This window comes from Nematostella vectensis, chromosome 4, assembly GCF_932526225.1.
Source record: "Nematostella vectensis chromosome 4, jaNemVect1.1, whole genome shotgun sequence".
Classification (NCBI taxonomy): Eukaryota; Metazoa; Cnidaria; class Anthozoa; order Actiniaria; family Edwardsiidae; genus Nematostella; species Nematostella vectensis.
The window spans coordinates 13,708,411-13,732,789 of NC_064037.1; the positions used below are offsets into that span (position 1 = coordinate 13,708,411).

The following is a 24,379-nucleotide window of genomic DNA, read 5'->3' on the forward strand; positions in this document are numbered from 1 at the left end:
ATATCCACAGGGGAGGGGTGAGGAGATTTGTACTGTGCTTTTTTGTTGTCCGCTGACCGCTACATGGTCGATACTACTGATGAGATAAAATTCAACAAACATAAAATCATGATGCATATTGAATAAAAATATACAACTTGCAAATTCAGAAGACGATACAGGTAGCGTAGGCAGGGGGGGCAGGTGATGCGCCCCCTCCCGACCACAAAAATCTTATTGAAAAATTGTTTTGATAGCCAAATCATATTCATGTCTAAGAGCTCAATTTATATCCTCAAGCACCATGAAAATTGCTTCACTGAAAATGATACAAAATAATGTAGAGGCGGGGGTAACTTTGGCCTCATAAGCCTCCCCACCCCACCTATCCAGAAAAATTGATTTGGTTGATAAAAATTTACCGATTTCAATTGACCCCTCCCCCTTTTTTAGTCTCGGGTTAATGGTTACCTAAAGAAATCAAGGATCCTCATCTATCCGCCGTGAGAGTCACATTCTGCCAGTCTGCTGTCTGTACCCTTATTGCGAGAGAAGCTCTCGCCAAGAAAGAAACAAACGTGTATAAAGGTATTTCAGACTAAGTGACAATGACGAATAGCCATGAAATAAAATCTCCGTAAGTACACTTTGTTTTTTTTATGAACAGCATCGCTGCAAAATCTGGTAAAGTAACACTAATATCAAGATATCATGCACTATTTTCTACTGGCTTATCCTTCTTCGGTTCGATATAATACGTATGGTTTTACTATCGTACGAATTCTTTTGTTTATACTATTGGTATTGTTACTGTCATTTGATATGTTTTAAGGTCAAGTTATGTCAGTTGATAAAACTGATAGAGTTGTTAAACTGTGCAAATTAATTTTTAAGAGGCTCATTAGCGATTGTCTGGTATTATATATCCACATCGATCATCGGACGAATGGCGTTTTGCAAACCTATCATGTGCAATTTCCCTTATTTTGATGTGATTTTCTTTTATAACATTTTGATGTTCACCACCAACACTTCTGCAAGTCCGTCGTAAGAAATGACAAACAATCGACAACGAAAGAGCACTCCTCTGTTATGACTAAATCAATAAGTTAAGTGTAGTTTGCTTCTTCTTTGTCACTTCAATGTCTACTCTCGTTGAATAACTTTAAAAATGTGTTCATGTTTCAATTGTTTCATGATTACCTTAGATAATTTTATAGTTGGATCGAGAAATATCGCGACTTCTTTTCGAGTTTTTACCTATCTTATTAATTTAATCCTTTCTACTTCCTCTTACACAGTTTTGCAAGGATATAGGGATATAGTAAAAGAAACGTAATAATGGCGATCTAATACTCAACATCTCTACGCTTGGAAGAACATTGCATAAAAGCACAAATAATGTATTCAGTCATGTAATATTTGTTCAAATGTACGACCTCTTGTAAAATGCTGATGATATCGTATGTTCGCTCTGGACAATAATTGCAGGGGGCTCGCTTCATCCGAACCGAAGTTTGTTTGGTTAGAAGTATTTGGCTTTTATAACTTTAGGGTTGATTATAACCCCTATTCATTATTCCATTTAGCAGCAAACACACATCGCATAAACAACAATGGCGGATGAAAATAACGAACTCCCCGTCGACGAAAAAGAACGGCTTACAGCTAGTGACAACATGATGGAAAGCCAAGCACCGGACAATGCGAAACCCAGCGAGGATGGAATGGAGGAAGTCATTATAAGAGATACGGATGAAAAGCCTCAAGACCATCCCGCTTCAAAGAAAGAAGAACTGAGGATTATGAAAAATGTCCTTGTAGTCAGCCTTGGGTTCCTGTTTATATTTACGGCGTTTCAATCGCTTCAGAATCTTCAAAGCAGTTTAAACCCTGACCAGGGTCTTGGACTTGCAAGTTTAAGTGTTGTGTACGCAGCTCTTATCTTATCTTGCATACTGGTACCCCCATACATGATCGGAAGGCTTGGTTGTAAGTGGACCCTAGTCATATCGATGTTTGCCTATGTTCTCTATACAGTGGCGAACTACTATGCCCGTTGGGGAACAATGATACCGGCTTCTATACTACTTGGTAAGTACAAAAGATACGCTATTATTGTTTTGTTCGGCAGACGTTGGCATATTTGTTTATTGAATAATGTCAACTCCTTGATGATTTTTTTTGTGATTTCTTTATATTTAGAGTATAGTCCCTCGCAGTCGCCCTTGATCCGTCACACTAGGCGGCCAGCCTAGCCTGACAGTCCAGCTGCGAGGAAGACTATGATTAGAGTTGCTTGTAAACAGATACCGCGTCTGTTTACGTTAGGTTTATGACGGAGAGGCGTATCCGCGACTTGTTGTTTTAAGCACGCATTCGAAAATCGAGCATACCGTAAATGATTTTCTTTTTTATAAGCCTCGTTTCTGCCTTCGTGTTATCCTCCCCACCAATTGAGACACAAATTCCCTCGAATGGATGCATCGTGTCAAACACGCAAAATTCTCGCGAGCTTTTTATCAACAAGACCCTAACAAACGAGACGTATGCAGTAGATGTTACCGCCTCTCCCAGGTAATGACCCCCTAATGGTCGCTGTTGTCCTTGCCTTAGCTGCTTCCTCCATTCCCTAGTGGTGACCCCCTGATGGTCGTTGTTGTCTTTGCATTAGGTGCTTCCTCCACCCCCTAAAGGCGAAACCCTGATGGTCGTTGATGTCTTTACTATTGCTGCTCCCTTGGTTACCTCTAATGGTCGCTGTTGTCTTTGCCTTCCTCCTCTCCCTAATGGTTGTTGCTATCTTTGTCCTAGGTGCTTCCGCCGCTCCCTTGTGGGCCTCCAAGTGTACGTACCTTTCCACCTCAGGCATACGTCTGGCAGAGATCACGGGACAGGCCCAGGAAGCCATCGTTACACGCTTCTTCGGCATCTTCTTTCTCATCTTCCAGAGCGGGCAAATCTGGGGGAATTTGATCTCATCCCTTGTGCTCGGACAAAAAGGCCCGGACATTTTCCGAGAAGATGCCAATGAGGTGTGCGGAGTCAACTTCTGCGGGGATCCGCCCAAAGACCTCAATATGACGGGTAATGAGAGTTTTAGCCTTATTTTCACTAGCGAAATAAGCGGAGACATAGAATGGAGATTGTTTTAAGATGCTTATTGCGCGTGTGAAAATTCAGCGCAAAAGAAAACAAGCGGAAAGGAAAGAACGTATCCTACGTATAGCAAGCCTAAAAGGTAAAAAAAAATAAGCGAGTTGGCAACGCTCAAAGTGGTGGCAAATGGCTTATCGTCTTATCTTAAAGGGTATGCAATTCCATTGATTCTGCTATTCCTCAGAATTTTCACTTTTACAGTAGACCACTGTAAGTTTTATTGAAACTCCCCCCCTCGAGCATTTATCAACTTTGATTGTATTTTGATTGGATTAAGATAGTGACTTATTTTCTCGAGCTAATGACTTTAGAATTTGGGAAAACCGTTCCGTCATTTAAGTGAATATGTTTGACCCCCCCCCCCACCCCCACCACCAATACCCTGCATTCTATTTGGCCACGCCCCTGATTGATGTCTTTCTACTGCAGTTAACGTGACTGACACGCTTGCCTTGCCCGAGTACTCCCTGGTCATCACCCTGTTGAGTATCTACGTGGGGTGTGGCGTGATGGCCGTGCTTCTTATTGTCGTATTCCTGGACCGACTGACGGGTGATATGTCACGCAAGAAGGAAAGCGTGACTGGCGTGACATTACTAGTGGCGACCCTTAAGCACCTCAAAGATCGCAGGATGCAGCTTGTGTTACCCATCACTGTTTTCAGTGGACTTGAACAAGCGTTCATATTTGGAGATTTCACCAAGGTATGGGATCCGTATGTCAAATGGGTAGGGTACGTTCATCAGTGGACTCCAGCAAGCGTTCATATTTGGAGATTTCACCAAGGTATGGGATCCGTAAGTCAAATGGGTAGGGTACGTTCATCAGTGGACTCCAGCAAGCGTTTATGTTTTGAGATTTCACCAAGATATGGGATCAAATGGGTAGGTTGCCAATAGTACAAGTAACGGAGTAGCCTTTGTAATGAAAAGGACGGGCTTGTTTCACTTGCGAGTGGCTCGTTTGTTGTCACTTCACATGGCCTTAGGGTATACATAAAAGTCCACGCCTTCAGCACGCGTGACATGACCCCAGAATGTTTATTTTGTGACACATTTCAGGTTTTATCATGTGCACATTAGGCATCAACAGCTTTATATAGTAACGCAACTGGCGTGACATGACCGTGACCTTTATTTATTGGGTGAGACAGTTCAAGTTTTTGTTACGTGCTCATTGGGTGTTAACAGATTTGGCTTCATATACTAACACAGCTTACGTGACATCAACCTGACCTCTATTATTTATTGTGTGACAGTTCAGGTTTTTGTCACGTGCTCATTGGGTGTTAACAGATTTGGCTTCATATACTAACACAGCTTGCGTGACACGAACCTGACCTCTATTTATTGTGTGACACAGTTCAGGTTTTTGTCATGCTCATTTTTTATTAACAGCTTGCGTGACATGAACCTGACCTCTATTTATTGTGTGACATGTTTTAGGCGTTTGTCACGTGCTCATTGGGTATCCACAAAGTCGGTTTTATCATGATTTGCTTTGGCGTGACCGACGCGGCGTTCTCGTACATTCTTGGGCGCCTTACGCAGTACACGGGCAGATTAGCGGTGTTCGTCAGCGGTTTGGTGGTTCACCTGACCGTACTTATCATCATGTTAGCATGGACTCCTGACGCTAGCCTCGTCTGGATCTTCTATGTACTGGCTGCACTTCAAGGCTATGGAGATGCGGTCTGGCAGACGCAAATCAACGGTATTGTCTAGTTCAAAATGACGACATAGCAGCAAAATAACGATCAAGCCTAGTTCACACTGACGACATAACAGCAAATCAACGGTAAAGCCTAATTCGCACTGACGACATAATAGCAAACAACGGTTAAGTCTATTTCACAGTGGCCTAACAGCAAAGCAAGTAAATTAAGACTATTCCATACTGACGACATCCTGTAATAAAAACGGCTCCATTCTATTTCTAAATCATAACATGATGTATGGATAAGTATGATAATGATATTTATACACTGTCTTACCACGCTCTTGTATTTTGCTTCTCTGTAGCTATGTACGGCGTGTACTTCGCCGATAACCAAGAGCCCGCCTTCTCGAACTACCGCCTGTGGGAGTCGCTGGGCTTCCTCGTGGCGTTTGCGTACTCAAATGCGCTTTGTATCCGCGTGAAGCTCGTTATTCTGATCATAGCGCTAGTGCTGGGTTTTAGTTTATATCTGTTCTCCGAGATGGTTCACAGAAAACAAGTCCAACAACGAGACTTGCCAACTGAAGAGAAAGAACTTAAGGGATTAAAACCGACTGAGAAACTATTAGCAGCTGAGTGAGCTTTGTCAAAAGATAAACCTTCTCAGCCTCCCCAAGGAATCTCTTTTTGATGTCCTGTCAGAAACAAGCTTGGGACTCCTGTTATCGTTTCGCCACAGGTAGCCCAAATATTGGAAAACTCGAGAGAGCCAAAAGCTTCACAAGAAACGCCTGCTGAGGAGGCTAAGATCATTTGTATTTTCTCTCTTTAGCGTGCGGACACGTGACATGGAGGTCAAGAGTTACAATCATTGTAACAGATCATATAAGGACAACATTTATTTTGTGGAATGGTGCATATAGCAACAACGATGTATACACCTATTTCAAAAAAACACGTCAGTACGAATGGCGAATGGCAGTTCTACGACCGAAAGATGCTTATGGGTACTAATAGGGGACTTGCGCTGAAAAAGTTGCTTTTTTGCTGTATTTTGCCGCTAAAAGGGTGAGCGCGCGCTAGTTTGACGTCCAAACAATCACGTGATCTCTTAGCTCAAGTCCCCTATTATTCGCAAACATAATGGTCATAAAGGAAATCCAGCCATACATCGATGGCCTTTTAAAGATTATTGTATGATTAATCAATATTCTCCTGAATTTGGTTGGAATAGATGGATGAGACCCATAATAGCCTTCGGTCGTAGTTGCAAATCGGCATTTATATTACTGTTTCAAATGACGTTATTTTAAAATAAGTGTACACCTATTTTTTAAAAAAAGTTTTTTACCATTGCAAATGGCCAACGGAAAATGTCTGTTTCTCAGACTGGCTGCTTATTCTATTGATTATTTGTTAAAATAAAGATGAGATCTGATCGCATAAAGATGAACTGACTGTATGATTTATACACATTCTCATGGATTCGGTATTAATATGACAATTTCCGAGGTATTTTTACTCAGTTGTATTATACTATGTGTTTTTTACTATGTGGCATTAAGGGCGCGTGAAAGGTTTGAAAGTTTTTTTATATAATTAGGAATCAGTTTCTACTTCCAGTCGCGGGTAGAAACCGATTAGAAACTGGTCTAAAAAATGATGCAAATCTTTAAATTAATAAGTAATTTTGATAAATCCAAGCGTGACTACTTGGATGGTCTTCACCGTTGACAGCGGCGCTGTTGAAAAGTAAATGTTTACTGTTTGAGAAGTTAGCGCTTAATCGGTATAGAAACGTCATAGAAGATGATATTCTTTCTTTTGTAGTCACATTAGAGCTATTTCCTTGTGCATTACAAAGAAAATTGCAATCGTCTAGAAACCAGACAAGTCTAGTCAATGTCTAGACTCTACTAGACAGAAGCCTAGAATCCACAAAAATTATAATAATAGTTCCTTGTTTAGAACCTGAATATGTTTTGATATATGTTTTGCGGCTTACAGCCACGAACCTACTGTTCATTTCCTTATAATTTTCGAAAATATTGAGGGGGGCCCTGATAATAGTTCCTTGTTTAGAACCTTAATGTGTATTGATATGTTTTGCCGCTTTACCAGATTTCTACTTCAAATGTTATTTCATAATGAATGTCTACTTCGTTTGAGTGCGGCTAGAGCGCTGTAGTGACCTCGTTGTCGTTTCCATGGTGATCTGCTGTATCCTGTAGATTGGTTGCTATGGGAACTGGCAGACGGATCTCTCTGACGTCAATATATTCGTATACATGTTCGGTCCCAGCGTTAACGTTCAAACCATCACCACCATTAACACTATCATATCCACTCCCTCCATTACCATCCTTATCGCCACCATCTCCATTCACACCATCCCCACCCTTTTTACCATTATCTCCATTAGCTTTGCTATCCTCTTGTGCTTCCGTCTTTTTCACTTCCACCTCGACATTCTCACTTCTCTGATCGCTAGAATTTTCCTCATCAAATTGCTTGAGTGTAGTAGACGCTCCATCATCGGCTTTCTCCTTTAGTTTCCAAAACTTCTGTTCGGCTGCGACCATCATAGCTTTTTTGTAAACCATCATGGACTTCGGAGGTCTCGTTGGAGGATTTCCTTTGATTGAGGGCTTCCTCATACAGTAAGACACGGTTGGATCTTTATCCAGATAGTTAGAAGGTGCCCAACCAACCGAGAAGTTCTGTGTCCTCACAAGCCACCAGCCGTCCTCCGACTGCTCAAGTACCTCAACTGTTTCACCTTCTTTCAGGCTAACCTCGCTATCATCATCCTTATTGTACTCGCCGATAACGTAGTATATCACATGCTCCGGGTCATCAAATTCCGAGGCTTCGGTGATTATGATCTTAATTTCGGTTATGTTGCCATCGTCGTTATCGCTGTCGGGATCTTCCTCTTGGTCGTTGTTGTTAATCTCTTCGGTCTCATCATTTTCTTTTTCTTCTTCTTCGACAAGTTCAAGAGTCTCCATGTTTGAGGTGCTTACCGCCCCGAAATTTACCACCACTAAGTCATCGTCTTCTTCAGTACGCTTCCCCACACGTTTTGGCAAGCGCTGTTTCTTTCTAGTCTTTTCAAGGAATTCCATATTCATGTAAGATTTAGCTGGGCCTTTCTTTTCTTTTCCTTGATCTTTCTTTTTAACTTGCATCGCCTTTTCTTTTCTCTTTGCGGCATTGAATGCAGAAGAGGATGTTGTATTCTTATTGTGGAACTCAAAGTTGATGTAAGATGTCGCAGGGGGATCATGGCTTGCATTTTCTTGCTCGGTGCCTTTTCCCTGAGATTTTTCCCTTCGTTTGGCGGCATTCGATGCGGAGGAGGATTTGTTATTGTGAAACTCAAGGTTAATATAAGGTTTTTTGGTGCTTCCCTTAAGAAAAAAGAAAGAAAAAGAAATTATAAGCCACTCGAGTGAACAGATAGGATTGAAATTAGTTATATCTTTTTATTGAAGCAGCTAGCGGCTCTTGTGTGATCGAGAAACATTAATAGTCCACTTTTAATGTAACAATAATGTTATACCCCTTAATATTTTAAAACTTAAAAACAACGGCTCATGAAATGAAAACGAATTTCCTAAAATTGGTTTCAAATTATAACAAAAAGCAAAATTTTTCTTTTTTGTATTTTTGGATTCGACAAATGCTCCTTCTTTATACTCACTTTTCTTGAGCTCAGCTTTTGTCGGGGATCCCAGGTTCTTCTTGGTCCTGAAAGGTTTAAAATGTCAATATGAGCTGCCATAAAATATAACGGAAATCATCCCTCGTAAAGGCAAATGCTATTCTACAATTTTTAATTGCTATGATTGCAGCGGCGCATATGTAAACTGTCATTTCTACCTCCTCCTACCCGTTCCCATCCACATGTCCTAACCCAACTCCAAATCTCCTCTACCCCCTTTACCGCCCATCTCTATTCCCTTAACCTTCTCGCACCTCACCTACTCCTCCCCTCTCCTTACCCAACTCGTTCCTAGCTCTTCCCCACGAGGAGGGGAAGTAGAAAAGGGGAGAGGATGAGAGGAAGTAAAGGGGGACTGCTCCTCTGTCATACTTTCCTATACCCTTTTCCTCTCCATGCCCCTTTCTTCCTCTCCATGCCCCCTTATCCACCCTTATCCTCTCCGTGCACCTTTCTCCCCCCTTTTCCTCTCCATGCCCCTTTCTTCCCCCTTTTCCTCTCCAATCCCCTTTCTTCCCCATTTTCTTCTCTATGCCCCTTTCTCCCCCCTTATCCTCTCTATACCCCTTTCTTCCCCCTTATCCTCTCCATGCCCCTTTCTCCCCCCTTTTCCTCTCCATGCCCCTTTCTTCCCCCTTTTCCTCTCTATGCCCCTTTCTTCCCTCTTATCCTCTCCATGCCCCTTTCTTCCTCTACATGCCCCCTTCTCCCGCCTTATCCTCTCCATGCCCCTTTCTCCCACCTTTTCCTCTCTATGCCCCTTTCTTCCCCCTTTTCCTCTTCATGCCCCTTTCTCCCCCCTTTTCCTCTCTATGCCCCTTTCTCCCCCCTTTTCCTCTCCATGCCCCTTTCTCCCCCCTTTTCCTCTCCATGCCCCTTTCTCCCCCCTTGTCCTCTCTATGCCCCTTTCTCCCCCCTTTTCCTCTCCATGCCCCTTCCTCCCCCTTTTCCTCTCCATGCCCCTTTCTTCCCCCTTTTCCTCTCCATGCCCCTTTCTTCCCCCTTATCCTCTCCATGCCCCTTTCTTCATCTCCATGCCCCCTTCTCCCCCCTTATCCTCTCCATGCCCCTTTCTCCCCCCTTTTCCTCTCCATGCCCCTTTCTACCCCCTTTTCCTCTCCATGCCCCTTTCTCCCCCCTTATCCTCTCCATGCCCCTTTCTTCCTCTCTATGCCCCTTTCTCCCTCCTTTTCCTCTCTATGCCCCTTTCTCCCCCCTTTTCCTCTTTATGCCCTTTTCTTCCCCCTTTTCCTCTCTATGCCCCTTTCTCCCCCCTTTTCCTCTCCATGCCCCTTTCTTCCCCCTTATCCTCTCCATGCCCCTTTCTTCCTCTCTATGACCCTTTCTCCCCCCTTTTCCTCTCTATGCCCCTTTCTCCCCCCTTTTCCTCTCCATGACCCTTTCTCCCCCCTTTTCCTCTCTATGCCCCTTTCTCCCCCCTTTTCCTCTCCATGCGCCTTTCTCCCCCCTTTTCCTCTCTATGCCCCTTTCTTCCCCCTTTTCCTCTCCATGCCCCTTTCTTCCCCCTTTTCCTCTCTATGCCCCTTTCTCCACCCTTTTCCTCTCCATGCCCCTTTCTCCCCCCTTTTCCTCTCCATGTCCCTTTCTCCCCCTTTTCCTCTCCATGCCCCTTTCTCCCCCCTTTTCCTCTCCATGCCCCTTTCTTCCTCCTTATCCTCTCCATGCCCCTTTCTTCCTCTCTATGCCCCTTTCTCCCCCCTTTTCCTCTCTATGCCCCTTTCTTCCACCTTTTCCTCTCTATGCCCCTTTCTTCCCCCTTTTCCTCTCCATGCCCCTTTCTCCCCCCTTTTCCTCTCCATGCCCTTTTTTCCCCCTTTTACTCTCCATGCCCCTTTCTCCCCCCTTTTCCTCTCTATGTCCCTTTCTTCCCCCTTTTCCTCTGCATGCCCCTTTCTTCCCCCTTTTCCTCTCCATGCCCCTTTCTCCCCCCCTTTTCCTCTCCATGCCTCTTTCTCCCCCCTTTTCCTTTCTAAGCCCAATTCTTCCCCCTTTTCCTCTCCATGCCCCTTTCTTTCCCCTTTTCCTCTCTATGCCCCTTTCTCCCCCCTTTTCCTCTCCATGCCCCTTTCTTTCCCCTTATCCTCTCCATGCCCCTTTCTTCCCCCTTTTCCTCTCTATGCCCCTTTTTCCCCCATTTTCCTCTCCATGCCCCTTTCTTTCCCCTTTTCCTCTCCATGCCCCTTTCTCCCCCCTTTTCCTCTCCATGCCCCTTTCTTTCCACTTTTCCTCTCCATGCCCCTTTGTCCCCCCTTATCCTCTCCATGCCCCTTTCTTCCCCCTTTTCCTCTCCATGCCCCTTTCTCCCCCCTTTTCCTCTCTATGCCCCTTTCTCCCCCCTTATCCTCTCCATGCCCCTTTCTCCCCCCTTTTCCTCTCCATGCCTCTTTCTCCCCCCTTTTCCTTTCTAAGCCCCTTTCTTCCCCCTTTTCCTCTCCATGCCCCTTTCTTTCCCCTTTTCCTCTCTATGCCCCTTTCTCCCCCCTTTTCCTCTCCATGCCCCTTTCTTTCCCCTTTTCCTCTCTATGCCCCTTTCTTCCCCCTTTTCCTCTCCATGCCCCTTTCTTCCCCCTTTTCCTCTCCATGCCCCTTTCTTCCCCCTTTTCCTCTCTATGCCCCTTTCTCCCCCCTTTTCCTCTCTATGCCCCTTTCTCCCCCCTTTTCCTCTCTATGCCCCTTTCTCCCCCCTTTTCCTCTCCATGCCCCTTTCTTTCCCCTTTTTCTCTCCATGCCCCTTTCTTTCCCCTTTTCCTCTCCGTGCCCTTTCTCCCCCCTTTTCCTCTCCATGCCCCTTTCTCCCCCCTTATCCTCTCCATGCCCCTTTCTCCCCCCTTTTCCTCTCCATGCCTCTTTCTCCCCCCTTTTCCTTTCTAAGCCCCTTTCTTCCCCCTTTTCCTCTCCATGCCCCTTTCTTTCCCCTTTTCCTCTCTATGCCCCTTTCTCCCCCCTTTTCCTCTCCATGCCCCTTTCTTTCCCCTTTTCCTCTCTATGCCCCTTTCTTTCCCCTTTTCCTCTCTATGCCCCTTTCTCCCCCCTTTTCCTCTCCATGCCCCTTTCTTCCTCCTTATCCTCTCCATGCCCCTTTCTTCCTCTCTATGCCCCTTTCTCCCCCCTTTTCCTCTCTATGCCCCTTTCTTCCACCTTTTCCTTTCTATGCCCCTTTCTTCCCCCTTTTCCTCTCTATGCCCCTTTCTCCCCCCTTTTCCTCTCCATGCCCTTTTTCCCCCTTTTACTCTCCATGCCCCTTTCTCCCCCCTTTTCCTCTCTATGTCCCTTTCTTCCCCCCTTTTCCTCTGCATGCCCCTTTCTTCCCCCTTTTCCTCTCCATGCCCCTTTCTCCCCCCCTTTACCTCTCCATGCCTCTTTCTCCCCCCTTTTCCTTTCTAAGCCCCTTTCTTCCCCCTTTTCCTCTCCATGCCCCTTTCTTTCCCCTTTTCCTCTCTATTCCCCTTTCTCCCCCCTTTTCCTCTCCATGCCCCTTTCTTTCCCCTTATCCTTTCCATGCCCCTTTCTTCCCCCTTTTCCTCTCTATGCCCCTTTCTCCCCCCTTTTCCTCTCCATGCCCCTTTCTTTCCCCTTTTCCTCTCCATGCCCCTTTCTCCCCCTTTTCCTCTCCATGCCCCTTTCTCCCCCTTTTCCTCTCCATGCCCCTTTGTCCCCCCTTATCCTCTCCATGCCCCTTTCTTCCCCCTTTTCCTCTCCATGCCCCTTTCTCCCCCCTTTTCCTCTCCATGCCTCTTTCTTCCCCCTTTTCCTCTCCATTCCCCTTTCTTCCCCATTTTCCTCTCCATGCTCCTTTCTCCCCCCTTTTCCTCTCCATTCCCCTTTCTCCCCCCTTTTCCTCTCTATGCCCCTTTCTTTCCCCTTTTCCTCTCTATGCCCCTTTCTTTCCCCTTTTCCTCTCTATGCCCCTTTCTCCCCCCTTTTCCTCTCCATGCACCTTTCTCCCCCCTTTTCCTCTCCATGCCCCTTTCTCCCCCTTTTCCTCTCCATGCCCCTTTCTTTCCCCTTATCCTCTCCATGCCCCTTTCTTCCCCCTTTTCCTCTCTATGCCACTTTCTCCCCCCTTTTCCTCTCCATGCCCCTTTCTTTCCCCTTTTCCTCTCCATGCCCCTTTCTCCCCCCTTTTCCCCTCCATGCCCCTTTCTTTCCACTTTTCCTCTCCATGCCCCTTTGTCCCCCCTTATCCTCCCCATGCTCCTTTCTTCCCCCTTTTCCTCTCCATGCCCCTTTCTCCCCCCTTTTCCTCTCCATGCCCCTTTCTTCCCCCTTTTCCTCTCCATTCCCCTTTCTTCCCCATTTTCCTCTCCATGCTCCTTTCTCCCCCCTTTTCCTCTCCATTCCCCTTTCTCCCCCCTTTTCCTCTCTATGCCCCTTTCTTTCCCCTTTTCCTCTCTATGCCCCTTTCTTTCCCCTTTTCCTCTCTATGCCCCTTTCTCCCCCCTTTTCCTCTCCATGCCCCTTTCTCCGCCCTTATCCTCTCCATGCCCCTTTCTCCCCCCTTTTCCTCTTCATGCACCTTTCTCCCCCCTTTTCCTCTCCATGCCCCTTTCTTCCCCCTTTTCCTCTCCATGCCCCTTTCTTCCCCCTTTTCCTCTCCATGCCCCTTTCTTCCCCCTTTTCCTCTCTATGCCCCTTTCTCCCCCTTTTTTCTCTCTATGCCCCTTTCTCCCCCCTTTTCCTCTCTATGCCCCTTTCTCCCCCCCTTTTCCTCTCCATGCCCCTTTCTTTCCCCTTTTTCTCTCCATGCCCCTTTCTTTCCCCTTTTCCTCTCCGTGCCCTTTCTCCCCCCTTTTCCTCTCCATGCCCCTTTCTTCCCCCTTTTCCTCTCCATGCCCCTTTCTTCCCCCTTTTTCTCTCCATGCCCCTTTCTTCCCCCTTTTCCTCTCCATTCCCCTTTCTTCCCCATTTTCCTCTCCATGCTCCTTTCTCCCCCCTTTTCCTCTCCATTCCCCTTTCTCCCCCCTTTTCCTCTCTATGCCCCTTTCTTTCCCCTTTTCCTCTCTATGCCCCTTTCTTTCCCCTTTTCCTCTCTATGCCCCTTTCTCCCCCCTTTTCCTCTCCATGCCCCTTTCTCCCCCCTTATCCTCTCCATGCCCCTTTCTCCCCCCTTTTCCTCTCCATGCCCCTTTCTCCCCCCTTTTCCTCTCCATGCCCCTTTCTTCCCCCTTTTCCTCTCCATGCCCCTTTCTTCCCCCTTTTCCTCTCCATGCCCCTTTCTCCCCCCCTTTTCCTCTCTATGCCCCTTTCTTCCCCCTTTTCCTCTCTATGCCCCTTTTTTCCCCCTTTTTCTCTCCATGCCCCTTTCTTCCCCCTTTTCCTCTCCATGACCCTTTCTTCCCCCTTTTCCTCCCCATGCCCCTTTCTTCCCCCTTTTCCTCCCCATGCCCCTTTCTTCCCCCTTATCCTCTCCATGCCCCCTTCTCCACCCTTATCCTCTCCGTGCACCTTTCTCCCCCCTTTTCCTCTCCATGCCCCTTTCTTCCCCCTTTTCCTCTCCAATCCCCTTTCTTCCCCTTTTTCTTCTCTATGCCCCTTTCTCCCCCCTTATCCTCTCTATACCCCTTTCTTCCCCCTTATCCACTTCATGCCCCTTTTTTCCCCCTTTTCCTCCCCATGCCACTTTCTTTCCCCTTTTCCTCTCCATGCCCCTTTCTCCCCCTTTTTTCTCTCCATGCCCCTTTCTCCCCCCTTTTCCTCTCCATGCCCCTTTCTCCCCACTTTTCCTCTCCATGCCTCTTTCTCCCCCCTTTTCCTCTTCATGCCCCTTTCTCCCCACTTTTCCTCTCCATGCCTCTTTCTCCCCCCCTTTTCCTCTTCATGCCCCTTTCATGCCCCTTTTCCCCTCCATGCTCCTTTCTTTTCCCACCTCCCCTTCGTACAAACCTGCTATATTGTGAAGACTGCTTCTACGGCCCACATCTCCAAGGATAGTTCTTTGTGCTGCTTCCTTGCCCATCCGCCGCGCGTGAGAGGAAGACGTACAAACCTGCCGTAGGTTCATGGCGGGGGCCCATCCTATTCCCTCATCACAGCTAAAAAATATCAGATTCGTATTCAAGAGGTAATTATGAGCATGATGTTGAGAGTGAAGAAGAGGGAGTGGGGAGCTAGCTTCCTCCGCAGGAATTTCGAGTGTTTTTTTACTCTCAGTATTTTTATGAATTGGGGTTCCTGTGGCGAATTGAACCGGAGGGAAAAATCGCACCCATTTTAATCGCTTTTGGAATCCAAAAGTGGAGGGGGAGATCGCTTTTTTCATTAGCCCAGGCCACACTCTTTCTTGAATACGCCACAGGAAAGACGCCTGCGGAGGAGGCTAGGAGGGAGCAATCTGTTTGCTCATCACGGCTGGAAGCCAACCAAGCCGTGAGATGCCCAAGAGTAATTCGGCCCTGAATGAGTTGTTGGTGGCGAAGAAGGCCGGTTGTCCTCACCTGACTACCCACCAGCCATCCATGTTCTTCTGCTTCACTTTCACCACTTGTCCAAATTCCAAGGCAAGCTCGTCCTCAAATTCAGGCTCATACGACGCCATCACGATGCACAATTCCTCTAGATACCAGAGACAACATTCAAGCATTCAGACAGTATAGCAATAACGTGAAAATGCTTTAAAAAACTACACAACTCAACACAAAACACCACAGGCGTGGGCGCATGGGCGCGCAAAGCCGCCTCAAATTCGTCCGAAGAATATACAAGCCTGCTCATCCCGATTTTTTACACAGCCATAAAATGCCCAGACGTAATCTTACCTTCACCATCTTCGTATATCTCCGTAACAAAGTCATCATCACTGCCGTCACGTGGTTCGAGGTAAGACGCAGGCACCCAGCCCAACTCCCCATCAAGATCAACGAACCACCAACCTAAAATGGAACAGCAAGAGACCCCACCCCCATGTAATGATAAGTGAACCACCAACCTAAAATGGAACAGCAAGAGACCCCACCCCCATGTAATGATAAGTGAACCACCAACCTAAAATGGAACAGCAAGAGACCCCACCCCCATGTAATGATAAGTGAACCACCAACCTAAAATGGAACAGCAAGAGACCCCACCCCCATGTAATGATAAGTGAACCACCAACCTACAAAGCAAAAAAAAGAAACCCTGCCCCAATGTAATAATAAGTGAACAACCAACTTAAAAAGCAAAAACAAGAAACCGCTACCCCATTCAATGATAATTGAACAACCAACCAAAGAAGCAAACAAAAACCCCACCCCCATGTAAATGGCAGCATATTGGCATTAAACTATAGATTAGCCCAGCTCAGCCCCCTGTAGAACTAGGGAAACCGGAAACCCTAGCCTAGGAGGTATATGCCTTCAGTTAAAATCAAATATCTCGGGGTAAGCCGACAGTGTATATCAAGCTTCCTCGGGGATAAGACAAAAGTGAATTAGTCTCAGAACCTTTGCACCTTTTTCTTTAACACCGCCATAATCAAGATATTGTTGCATAAGTACCGGGTTTCCTGTGTTAAAATCTGTAATTCCTCCTCTCCCCTCCCCCCTGCTTCTCTTACCATGCTCGTTCTTCTGAATCACGTCCACCACGTTCCCCGCCCTGAGGTTCAAGTCTTTTTGTTGTGTTTTCTTGTAGTCAGTGATGACCACGTATTGCTCCAACAGAATTGGCTCAGAGATGCGAAACACGTCTATGAAATAAGTAATTGACTGGTGACGTCATGGACACATGATACATGAAGATTTGTTTATCATGGAGAGGCGAGTATGAGAAATTATAACAAAGCTCGACCACTCACAGTTTTTTCGTGACCCTCTTGACTCGTTAAAATCAATCAAACTGAAAGAATAGACGATATAAGAATTAGGACCCGTAGCAAGGGGTGCATAGTCAAATGCAAAAAGTTTAGATTCGGCGGTCGAGGTGTGTGGGGAGGGGGGGGAGGGTACGAGCCCTCTTCGCCCATCACTAGTTACATGTCTGCTGTCACTATGGAAACCACACATGGGCGTGTCTTAAAATACGCATGGTTGGGGCCCTAAGCAGTAATTCAATCTCTTCGCGAAACCTTGGCATCAGGAAACTCAATCCAAATACACACCACGACATAATCACCTTCTTATCCGAAAAAGGTGAAAAAGCCGAATTGATTCAGCGGTTATCTCCATGTAATTTCGAAGAACAGGGTGGGGTCCAAACCCCCACTGCCCCCCCCCTCCCCTCCCTCTGGACACATGTCTGGCACAGTTGAAGCGATTACCACTATGAACTAACGCTGTTCTTCCCAACAATAATTATAATTTGTATGTTGAACGTACCAGTCGTCATCCGGGGTTACCATGTCGTCAGGGACAGGTCGAAAAAACTTGATTACGACCTCGGACTCTGAGATCTCGGCAGGAAGTTGAACAAGACACTAAAGACAAAGAACGAGCTGTTCAGCAAACGAGTTGAGCAGCGAGCGAGCGATCACGTGAGTGAGCAATCTAGTGAGCGGGCGATCCAATAAAGCAATAGGATACTACGAATTTTAAAATGCGAAATCCTGCAAACAGGCTATCTAGTGAACGAGATATCCAGGTAACTACTGGGACACTAAAAACAACGAAAGACCGATGTTGAAAGCCTGTGATCTAGTAAACTAGCGATCTAAGGAGTGGCGCGATAGCTCAGTGGTACGTGCTCGCTTCTCAAGCAAGAGGACCAGGGTGCGAACTCAGGTCAGGTCAACTTGGGATTTTTTCAAAGGTGTAAAAAACCTGGCTCTCTACATTGGGTACTGTGTATCCCTCGTGGCTCGGATGACTACCTTAAATGGCGGTCCTGTCTCGCAAACCTAGCTAACCAAACTGTTACATTGTGGGATGTTAAGGACTACTGAAGAAGGCAGAGTTAACCTTTAGTGTCACTCATCCATGCAAACTGCGTGGCAGCACAGTGCGCCTTTTATAGCAGTCCTAATAAGACCCCGTGTAATCGTGTAGTGTAAATCCTGTGTAATTCAGACTATGGCTGCAGTTCTGGATAAAATCGGCACTGCTTCCTTTTATTCCTAGTTAGTGAGCAATTCATAGAGCTGGTCGTTCGAGTGAACGAGAGATTCAGTGAGTGTGCAAGATTAGCGCATTTTTTTCTTTGGCAATTACAACCACAAAAAGTACGTTAGTAATTCAGGGGCGTAGCCCCCCCCCACCCCCCCCCCCCCCTTCTAGCAGCCAAAAATACAGTAAATGTATGAGACATTATCTAAAATACAGGAGAAAATGCCTTGAAAGGGCCTTTTGGGCCCCTCCTGTCAAAAATCCTTACGCCGTTGGTTATTACATGAATGAAAAAAATCATGTGAGAAGACAAGATTATACGAGCGAGTAATGCGAAAGAGGATAAGGAGGGAAGGGGCAGGAAAGCGACATGTCTTTACCTTGAGGAACTCTTCCACTGGGCCCGCTCTTTTTATGGCTTGCTTGCATTTGTTAAGCGCTAAGTTATCAAACACTGAAATTTCTAAGAGACAAACCGTAACATCAGAGACGAATCGTAACATCAGTAACCAGGCATCTGAAAAGAGGGCTCTGCTCTGGGTGTAAAGCTCTTGAAAACAAGAGTGGTATACCGAAAAAAAAGTGAAAAGAAAGTGAGAAGTCTCTCTCAATTATGACGAAGCAGTGAAAAAAATATCTGTATGAGTACCTGGTAACGGCGACCACAATGTACTTTCACGTCGCTCCTTCTTTTTGCTTGGAAATTCTTTGAGATTTAAAAGCTTGCGCTATGAATGAAAACAAGCAAACTCACTTATAGATATGCAACGGACATACTGTTTCAAGTGGCGGAAGCCGTGGGGATTTGGGGGAAAGCAGGTTTAAGTTCCCTCAACCCCCTGACTTAGGACTAAACTTTTAGAAGAAATGTATGGGTAGCTTTAATTGGCCTCCCGCCATATGTTTTGTATATCCCCCATTCCCTTAATCAAGTGTCCGCCCCTGTTCTCTCTTTTGACTGGCCTCTCCCCTTTTTTCCTTCCTTTTTCATTAAAAAAGAAATACAAAAAAACCCCTTTTGAATCATTGCCGCCATTTTGTCATAGGTGGCAATGAGACAGGAATCCTTTGTAAGGAAAATAGTACCTGCAAGGTAAGCATCGAGTCGTAGCTTCTGTAAATCGTGGTTGTTAACCTCCCCCGCCACGCAACCTGTATGGCGTAATCCTAGAATAAACATATATCCGTAGTAAGCCGATCAGAAAATACGACGAAAATGGACAGACAACGAGAATGGCGCGCATATGCAGAATGCATTCACACAGGTTACTAGTATCTTATGAAGATATTTGTTGAGCTTTCAACATTCATTTGTGATCCATCAACTAAATATCAGGCTAACGAACACGAATGTACGCATTAATATTGTGCAACTCCAGAATTCCTCTTGGAAAAAATGTCACGCCTTTTTTATTATTTTTTTATAACAAAGATATAATGCTTAGGAATGCAGATCAAACTTTTCGAAGGGAGTTTTCTTCGAGCACACAATAGTGACTCTTTTTAAAAGTTTGTAGGCCACGTTTAAGTCTTAGTCAGTCTTGTCCCTTACGTATTGCGTCTTGGGTTGTTTTCTCTTCACAATGTTTTGAAGCATTACGTCCTCGATCCTAGTGAGACCCATCGTGCTTTGCACCCCCTCTCAGAGACACCACTGCAACGGTAAGAACATTGTGAAAATTGTTGATGCCTCAATGCTACTACGCTTGTTTGAGATTACTCAGGATAAATAGATATACAACTGTTAGTGAAGACATATATGCAATAATGACTTCAATGCATTATTAAGCGGGTTAAAAGAACGTGTGGGCGGAGCTTCTATCGGGATTTCAGAGAGGTTATTTCCTTATGATTTTATAAGGCCCCGGCAACGGTCCTGTACAGCGCGGATGTATACATTTGCATATCTAAATATTTTCTTATGCTAAACAGACCGTAAACGAATTAAATGTTAGCATATGATTTAAGAGGTCACATCTAAAACCTATTTTCCTTTTAAAGCTCAGGTACAAGAATTGTCTTTAAGACCACACATGTTGAAGGACTGGAATAATTTATCTTTAAGATAGATGCCATAAAATGTGGCAATCGATTGTAACGGATTTTACAATAATGAAATTTGTTAATTTCTTATCTAAGTAAAACACAAAATCAGTCACGACAAAAACAACAGATAAAACATAAGACAACACAGTACCGCAAAAAAGTTTTAATATTAGAGCCATTGAATTGTTGAGTCAATTATTAATTAATATTGGCACCATTTCCACCAAATTAAAATCATGTTTTCAATGTTCTTATTGCTCATCTACGAAAGTTATCAAAAGTTGCCAATCCATACCATTCCATGTTTTGTCATGTTCGTACCAGGGTTACCCTACCATCCGAGTGCCTGGTGCCACATAGGGCCTTCAGTTCAGCATCCGATGAGCACTTCAATGGTCAAGTGACCATTACTATTTTGCAAGCAAGTCTAATATTTTGGGGAGACCATTTATTTGACCATTTACTATCAAATACTTAGATTACAAACCTAATAACAACAATAACCACCGTAAACCATGATTGAACTTTGATTTGTTATCGCAGAGTAATAAGAACCGATAGAAACTTATCCATACCCACGTGCATAATACCTTACCTTTATAAACCAATGACGATTCCGTTATAACTTGAGGAAGTAAGAAAATCCGTGGCCGAATGTTAAAAATTCCACGGTTGATGCTTCTGACTTAGCTTTATGCAAACAATTATGGATTCTGTCAACACAATAGGAGTCCCTAAATACATAAAGAATATATTATAAGAAAAATACACGTCTTGGAGGGGTGTGTGGGGAATTCATAACCAGTAGGGAGGAAGATGTTTTTAAAATGAACGCGTCCTGTCATTTTTGACGGTAAGACTGTAGAAATGCAGAAGATAAATAACTATTAAAATAAAAACGAATATAAGTAACTGAAAAATGCTTACGTAAGCATAAAGTATTTAATAAGAGCTCTTTAAAGGAGTAAGTACGCAGCTTTGTCTCCTATTATCTTTGTTCTACAAAGAAGTTCTTTTGTCTCTATTCTTCTCGTTCTTTGTGTCGAGGTGCGGAGATTGTTCATTTGCCCAATCAAATTGAAGCTTGTAAGAGCTGCGTACTGACCCACTGATTGTCCAAACGTGTAATCGAATTTCCAATGCGCGCAAAATAATGTTCGTTCAATTCGGATTGAATGTCCAATTGCGTTAGTTTCTCCGTTTATGCTTATGAAAGTTCACGCATATTCAATTATTGTTATTGAAAGTCGAGTCACACTTTATGTAACTTTTGGAGCAAATGAATGGTACTGTAAGTGTTATTTGATATATTTTAAGGTCAAATTATATTGGCTGAGCGTCAATGGGCGAGAGAAGTTTTGTAGGCTCTGGTAACCAGGGGGTATCCCTTGCACCATTTAGCGCAAGGATATAGTAAATAAACATAATAATGGCTATCGAATACTCAATATCTTTGCTTGAAAGAACCCTGCATAATAACACAAATAATATATTTAGTCATGTCATATATTCATTTATTATATGGCTACGATAGTACGCGCGCTGTGATTGGCTAATTTGTAGTCGTGACATTCCCGTATTGCCCTACGATAAAAAATTGACAATCTTCTGTTTTTTTAATTTTTTTTTCCACCTTCAAACTGCAAAACGAGCGACAGCGAACATTCGAGTAGCGAATTCTAACACCCAGAAGAAACAGAAATGTTTAATTGGCGGGCCGTCTTTTTCCGCATTCGGAGCGGGACATTTTGTGAGCTTTTTTCTGTTGCTTTGTTCGGTTGCACGAATTTCGCTAAAACAAAATCGACCAAAGAACCAAAGCCACCAAAAAAAAAAAAAAAAAAACGAGAAACAAACAGGTCTTCAAGTTGATAATGGGAGAGGACGAGCACTTTGAGTCTCATGAAGAGATTGAAGAGAACAATTTTGACAAAAATGAAAAAAACAATAAGATGACGAGCCGCCACCGATACTGATAGTCAAGAAATATAGAAAGCTTATATTTAATATCGGATAAACAAACAAATGAATAAATTACAAGGGTGGAAAGACCCAGAAAAGTCTCTTTAAGATAAGTACTACCTATTATTTGTAAATGCAATATTTTCATCAAATCATAGAGCAGCCCAAAGCGATTGGCCTTTTCATTTTACTTCAGAAGTTTGTTCTCTACATACCGTGGAGTTTTCGAACTACAGTCCCATTCATGCCGTGAAGACTGACAACTCAGCTTTCTATTGTTTGGATCAACTTCATCTACTATAAAACCTGTAGCTTCCAAAAGGTGCAAATAGAAAGAAAATAGCCCGAAAATTCGTCCAATTAATTGTTGTTAAACCTTTTCACTCATTTACATTTTTGATTTGGCAGCGCGCGAGTGTTTCTTGTTTTCCCGCCATTTTTTAAATCGATCGATAAATTAACCGATATTCGCGTGAAAGCGAAAGTTGATTCGTTTTCTTGTCATTTTTATTTGAAAAAGCCATATAATAAACAACTTACTAACCTCGACCGTTCGGTCATACCGGGAAATATCAAACTGAGGCTTTGGTGTATCGACCGAGGCTTTGCGGCTTTTCACCCTCGGTTAGTAAATAGTTAGTAATTTTTGTTCAACTGTACGAACTCATGTAAAATGCTAAATGAGGGGAAGCTGCTAAACTTGCGCGAGCTAAATGAGCGGTAGCTTTTAATTTTTTGGAATAACGCGAGAAAATGCAACCTTGATGAACAAATGAGCTTCTATCTCTATTTAGATAGAAGAAACATGTATTAAAGTCTGTTGTGTATCGAGAGGCGTAGAAGCACAATAAGAAGGCAGAAGTAAAAACCAACTTGAACTAATTTCAGTGCGGAGGGTTTCGAGCCCCTGCTAATCCGGTAAGAACATCAGAACATCCGGTATATAATCCCCTTGCATGCATACAATAGGTCAACGCTACTTTCTGTGACACTTTGAGAATGAGTCATGCATATTCGGGTAAGCCGGTGACACAAATTTAAATAGTAGTCCAAAAGTTGTTTAACTTCACCCTCTTCGTTCTCTGTACACAGCTAAAACCTCAGCATTCCCGTAGAAACAAGTTTCGCGTGAGGCCCGCTCCCACGCTGAAATGACCCGCAATAACACCTTATAAAACAAAAAAACAAGAGGCGATTGTTTTTTCTTTGGTTTTATTATTCCGACGACATATTTAGTTCTGTGTACAGTCTTTTTGGAGCATTTTGTCACATTAGACCTTTTTGCTCTAACACCATTATTTAACTTCGTGCTTTTGTTCTCGGCATAAAAGCCTAGTAATTAAGTGATGGAACAAATGAAATAAGCTTGTCTAATTAGCTGTGACGTCCATGCATGAGCAATCTTATTGTAGCACGATTTTATTTGTGTACAGAACAATAAGTGCACATTCCGTAAAATTTTCACGTCATTTATTGTTTAAGCTTGCACGAAGTTCAAAAATGGTGTTAAAGCAAAAAGGTCTCGCATCGCGTGGACCCCGCCTCCCGCTCAAGGTCTTGGAAATACTAAATGAGCGGTAGATTTTTCTTCTCTTTAATGACCCAAAAAATAAGCTAGCAAACAAACACAATTCAAGCTTTGCTGTGAAACAAGATGCGATTGGCATTTCTGTTATTTCCCTGATTTCCGCTGTGTGAACAGACTATAACATTAAGCATTTTTTTCACACTAAACAATTCTCGCATCGCGTGCCCTCAAACTCCCGCTCAAGGTCTTGGAAATACTAAATGAGCGGTAGATTTTTCTTGCGTCGCAAAACAAGGCAAAATTCCACCAAATCAGAGGGGAGGTTCGTTGTTTGTCATTTCTAAATCAATTTATCAAACAAATTCTGTTCCCAACGCCCTTGATTCGGGTGATGTCACATCAAAACACCACAGGGTACCCACGAAGAACGCCAGGGACTAGGCTGGACACAGGAAAACCGGTGAGAACGCCTGGGAATAGGCTTCGAATAACACTGAATAAAGAGAATAAAGAGCTAGATTCTGCTAGTATTAATATGAAATCTAGCCGTAGATTTTACGCGAATATATCATGAACCCCCCATGCTCAACAGGGATAGATCCAAAGGGTATAGATGTACGCAAAATAACAAAGTTTTACCAAGTAATTTTTCGGTTTGAGATTTACTCGCGCTGTAACTGTTGCGAGTCTTCTTTATTCCTCAAACTTTAGCCCATGACGTCACAGGACGTCGTACAAATATGGGCACTCATACAACACATCCCTTCAAGTTTGGGGACAACATTCTCTCTAGAAACAGATCACCGCCTGTTAGTTCCCTTACTCGCAAGTACCGATCTATCAAAGCTCCCGCCAAGAATCCTCAGGTCCCAACCGAGGATGGTAAGGTACGCACCAGACGTGAAGTATGTCCAGGGGGTCCACCAAAACGCAGCGGGCGCCCTGTCACGTGTCCCGACAAGCAAGCCAACGCTGGAGGATCAAAAGCTTGTTGAGGAGCAAAGTGAGTCTGTGTTAAAATTAATGCCTGCGACAGAGCAGCGGTTGGAAGAAATCAAGGCCGCTTAAGATAGTGATGCACTACCGTATTTACTGGAAAAAGCGCCTTTCTCGAATAAGCGCCCTCCTTGAACCAAAAGTATTAATAAGCGCCTCCCCCGAATAAGCGCCCCCTCTGAACCAAGACTATTAATAACAACCCCTCCCCCGAATAAGCGCCCCCTTTGAACCAAGACTATTAGTAAGTGTCTCCCCCGAATAAGCGCCCCCCTTCCCTCCCAA

At 44.3% G+C, this 24,379-nt stretch overlaps 2 protein-coding genes across 8 annotated transcripts; one reads left to right on the plus strand and one right to left on the minus strand.

Annotated features, from left to right (window-relative positions):
• Window positions 1-548: 548 nt before the first annotated feature.
• Window positions 549-6,240, plus strand: LOC5510910 (protein unc-93 homolog A). Of its 7 annotated transcripts, none has more exons than XM_032380112.2 (6): window positions 549-567; window positions 1,569-2,073; window positions 2,794-3,066; window positions 3,568-3,842; window positions 4,584-4,851; window positions 5,160-6,240. In XM_032380112.2, exons 2-6 carry the CDS (start codon window positions 1,596-1,598, stop codon window positions 5,435-5,437), a joined length of 1,572 nt encoding a protein of 523 aa, XP_032236003.2. In that variant the 5' UTR covers window positions 549-567; window positions 1,569-1,595; the 3' UTR covers window positions 5,438-6,240. The 7 variants fall into 7 exon arrangements, 6 of the variants coding, with proteins under 6 accessions (XP_032236003.2, XP_048581901.1, XP_032236002.2 ...); XM_048725944.1 differs by lacking the exon at window positions 549-567 and adding an exon at window positions 595-616 and having other exon boundaries at window positions 1,572-2,073; XM_032380111.2 differs by lacking the exon at window positions 549-567 and adding an exon at window positions 1,117-1,503.
• Window positions 5,682-20,486, minus strand: LOC5510907 (SH3 and PX domain-containing protein 2A). Its single transcript, XM_032380108.2, has 13 exons — window positions 20,204-20,486; window positions 19,115-19,216; window positions 18,649-18,729; window positions 18,212-18,290; window positions 17,943-18,025; window positions 16,840-16,937; window positions 16,320-16,360; window positions 16,080-16,211; window positions 15,301-15,414; window positions 14,980-15,097; window positions 14,429-14,577; window positions 8,504-8,550; window positions 5,682-8,210 (listed from the first exon to the last, which is right to left on the minus strand). Exons 2-13 carry the CDS (start codon window positions 19,184-19,186, stop codon window positions 6,972-6,974), a joined length of 2,253 nt encoding a protein of 750 aa, XP_032235999.2. The 5' UTR covers window positions 19,187-19,216; window positions 20,204-20,486; the 3' UTR covers window positions 5,682-6,971.
• Between the last annotated feature and the right edge of the window lie 3,893 nt (window positions 20,487-24,379).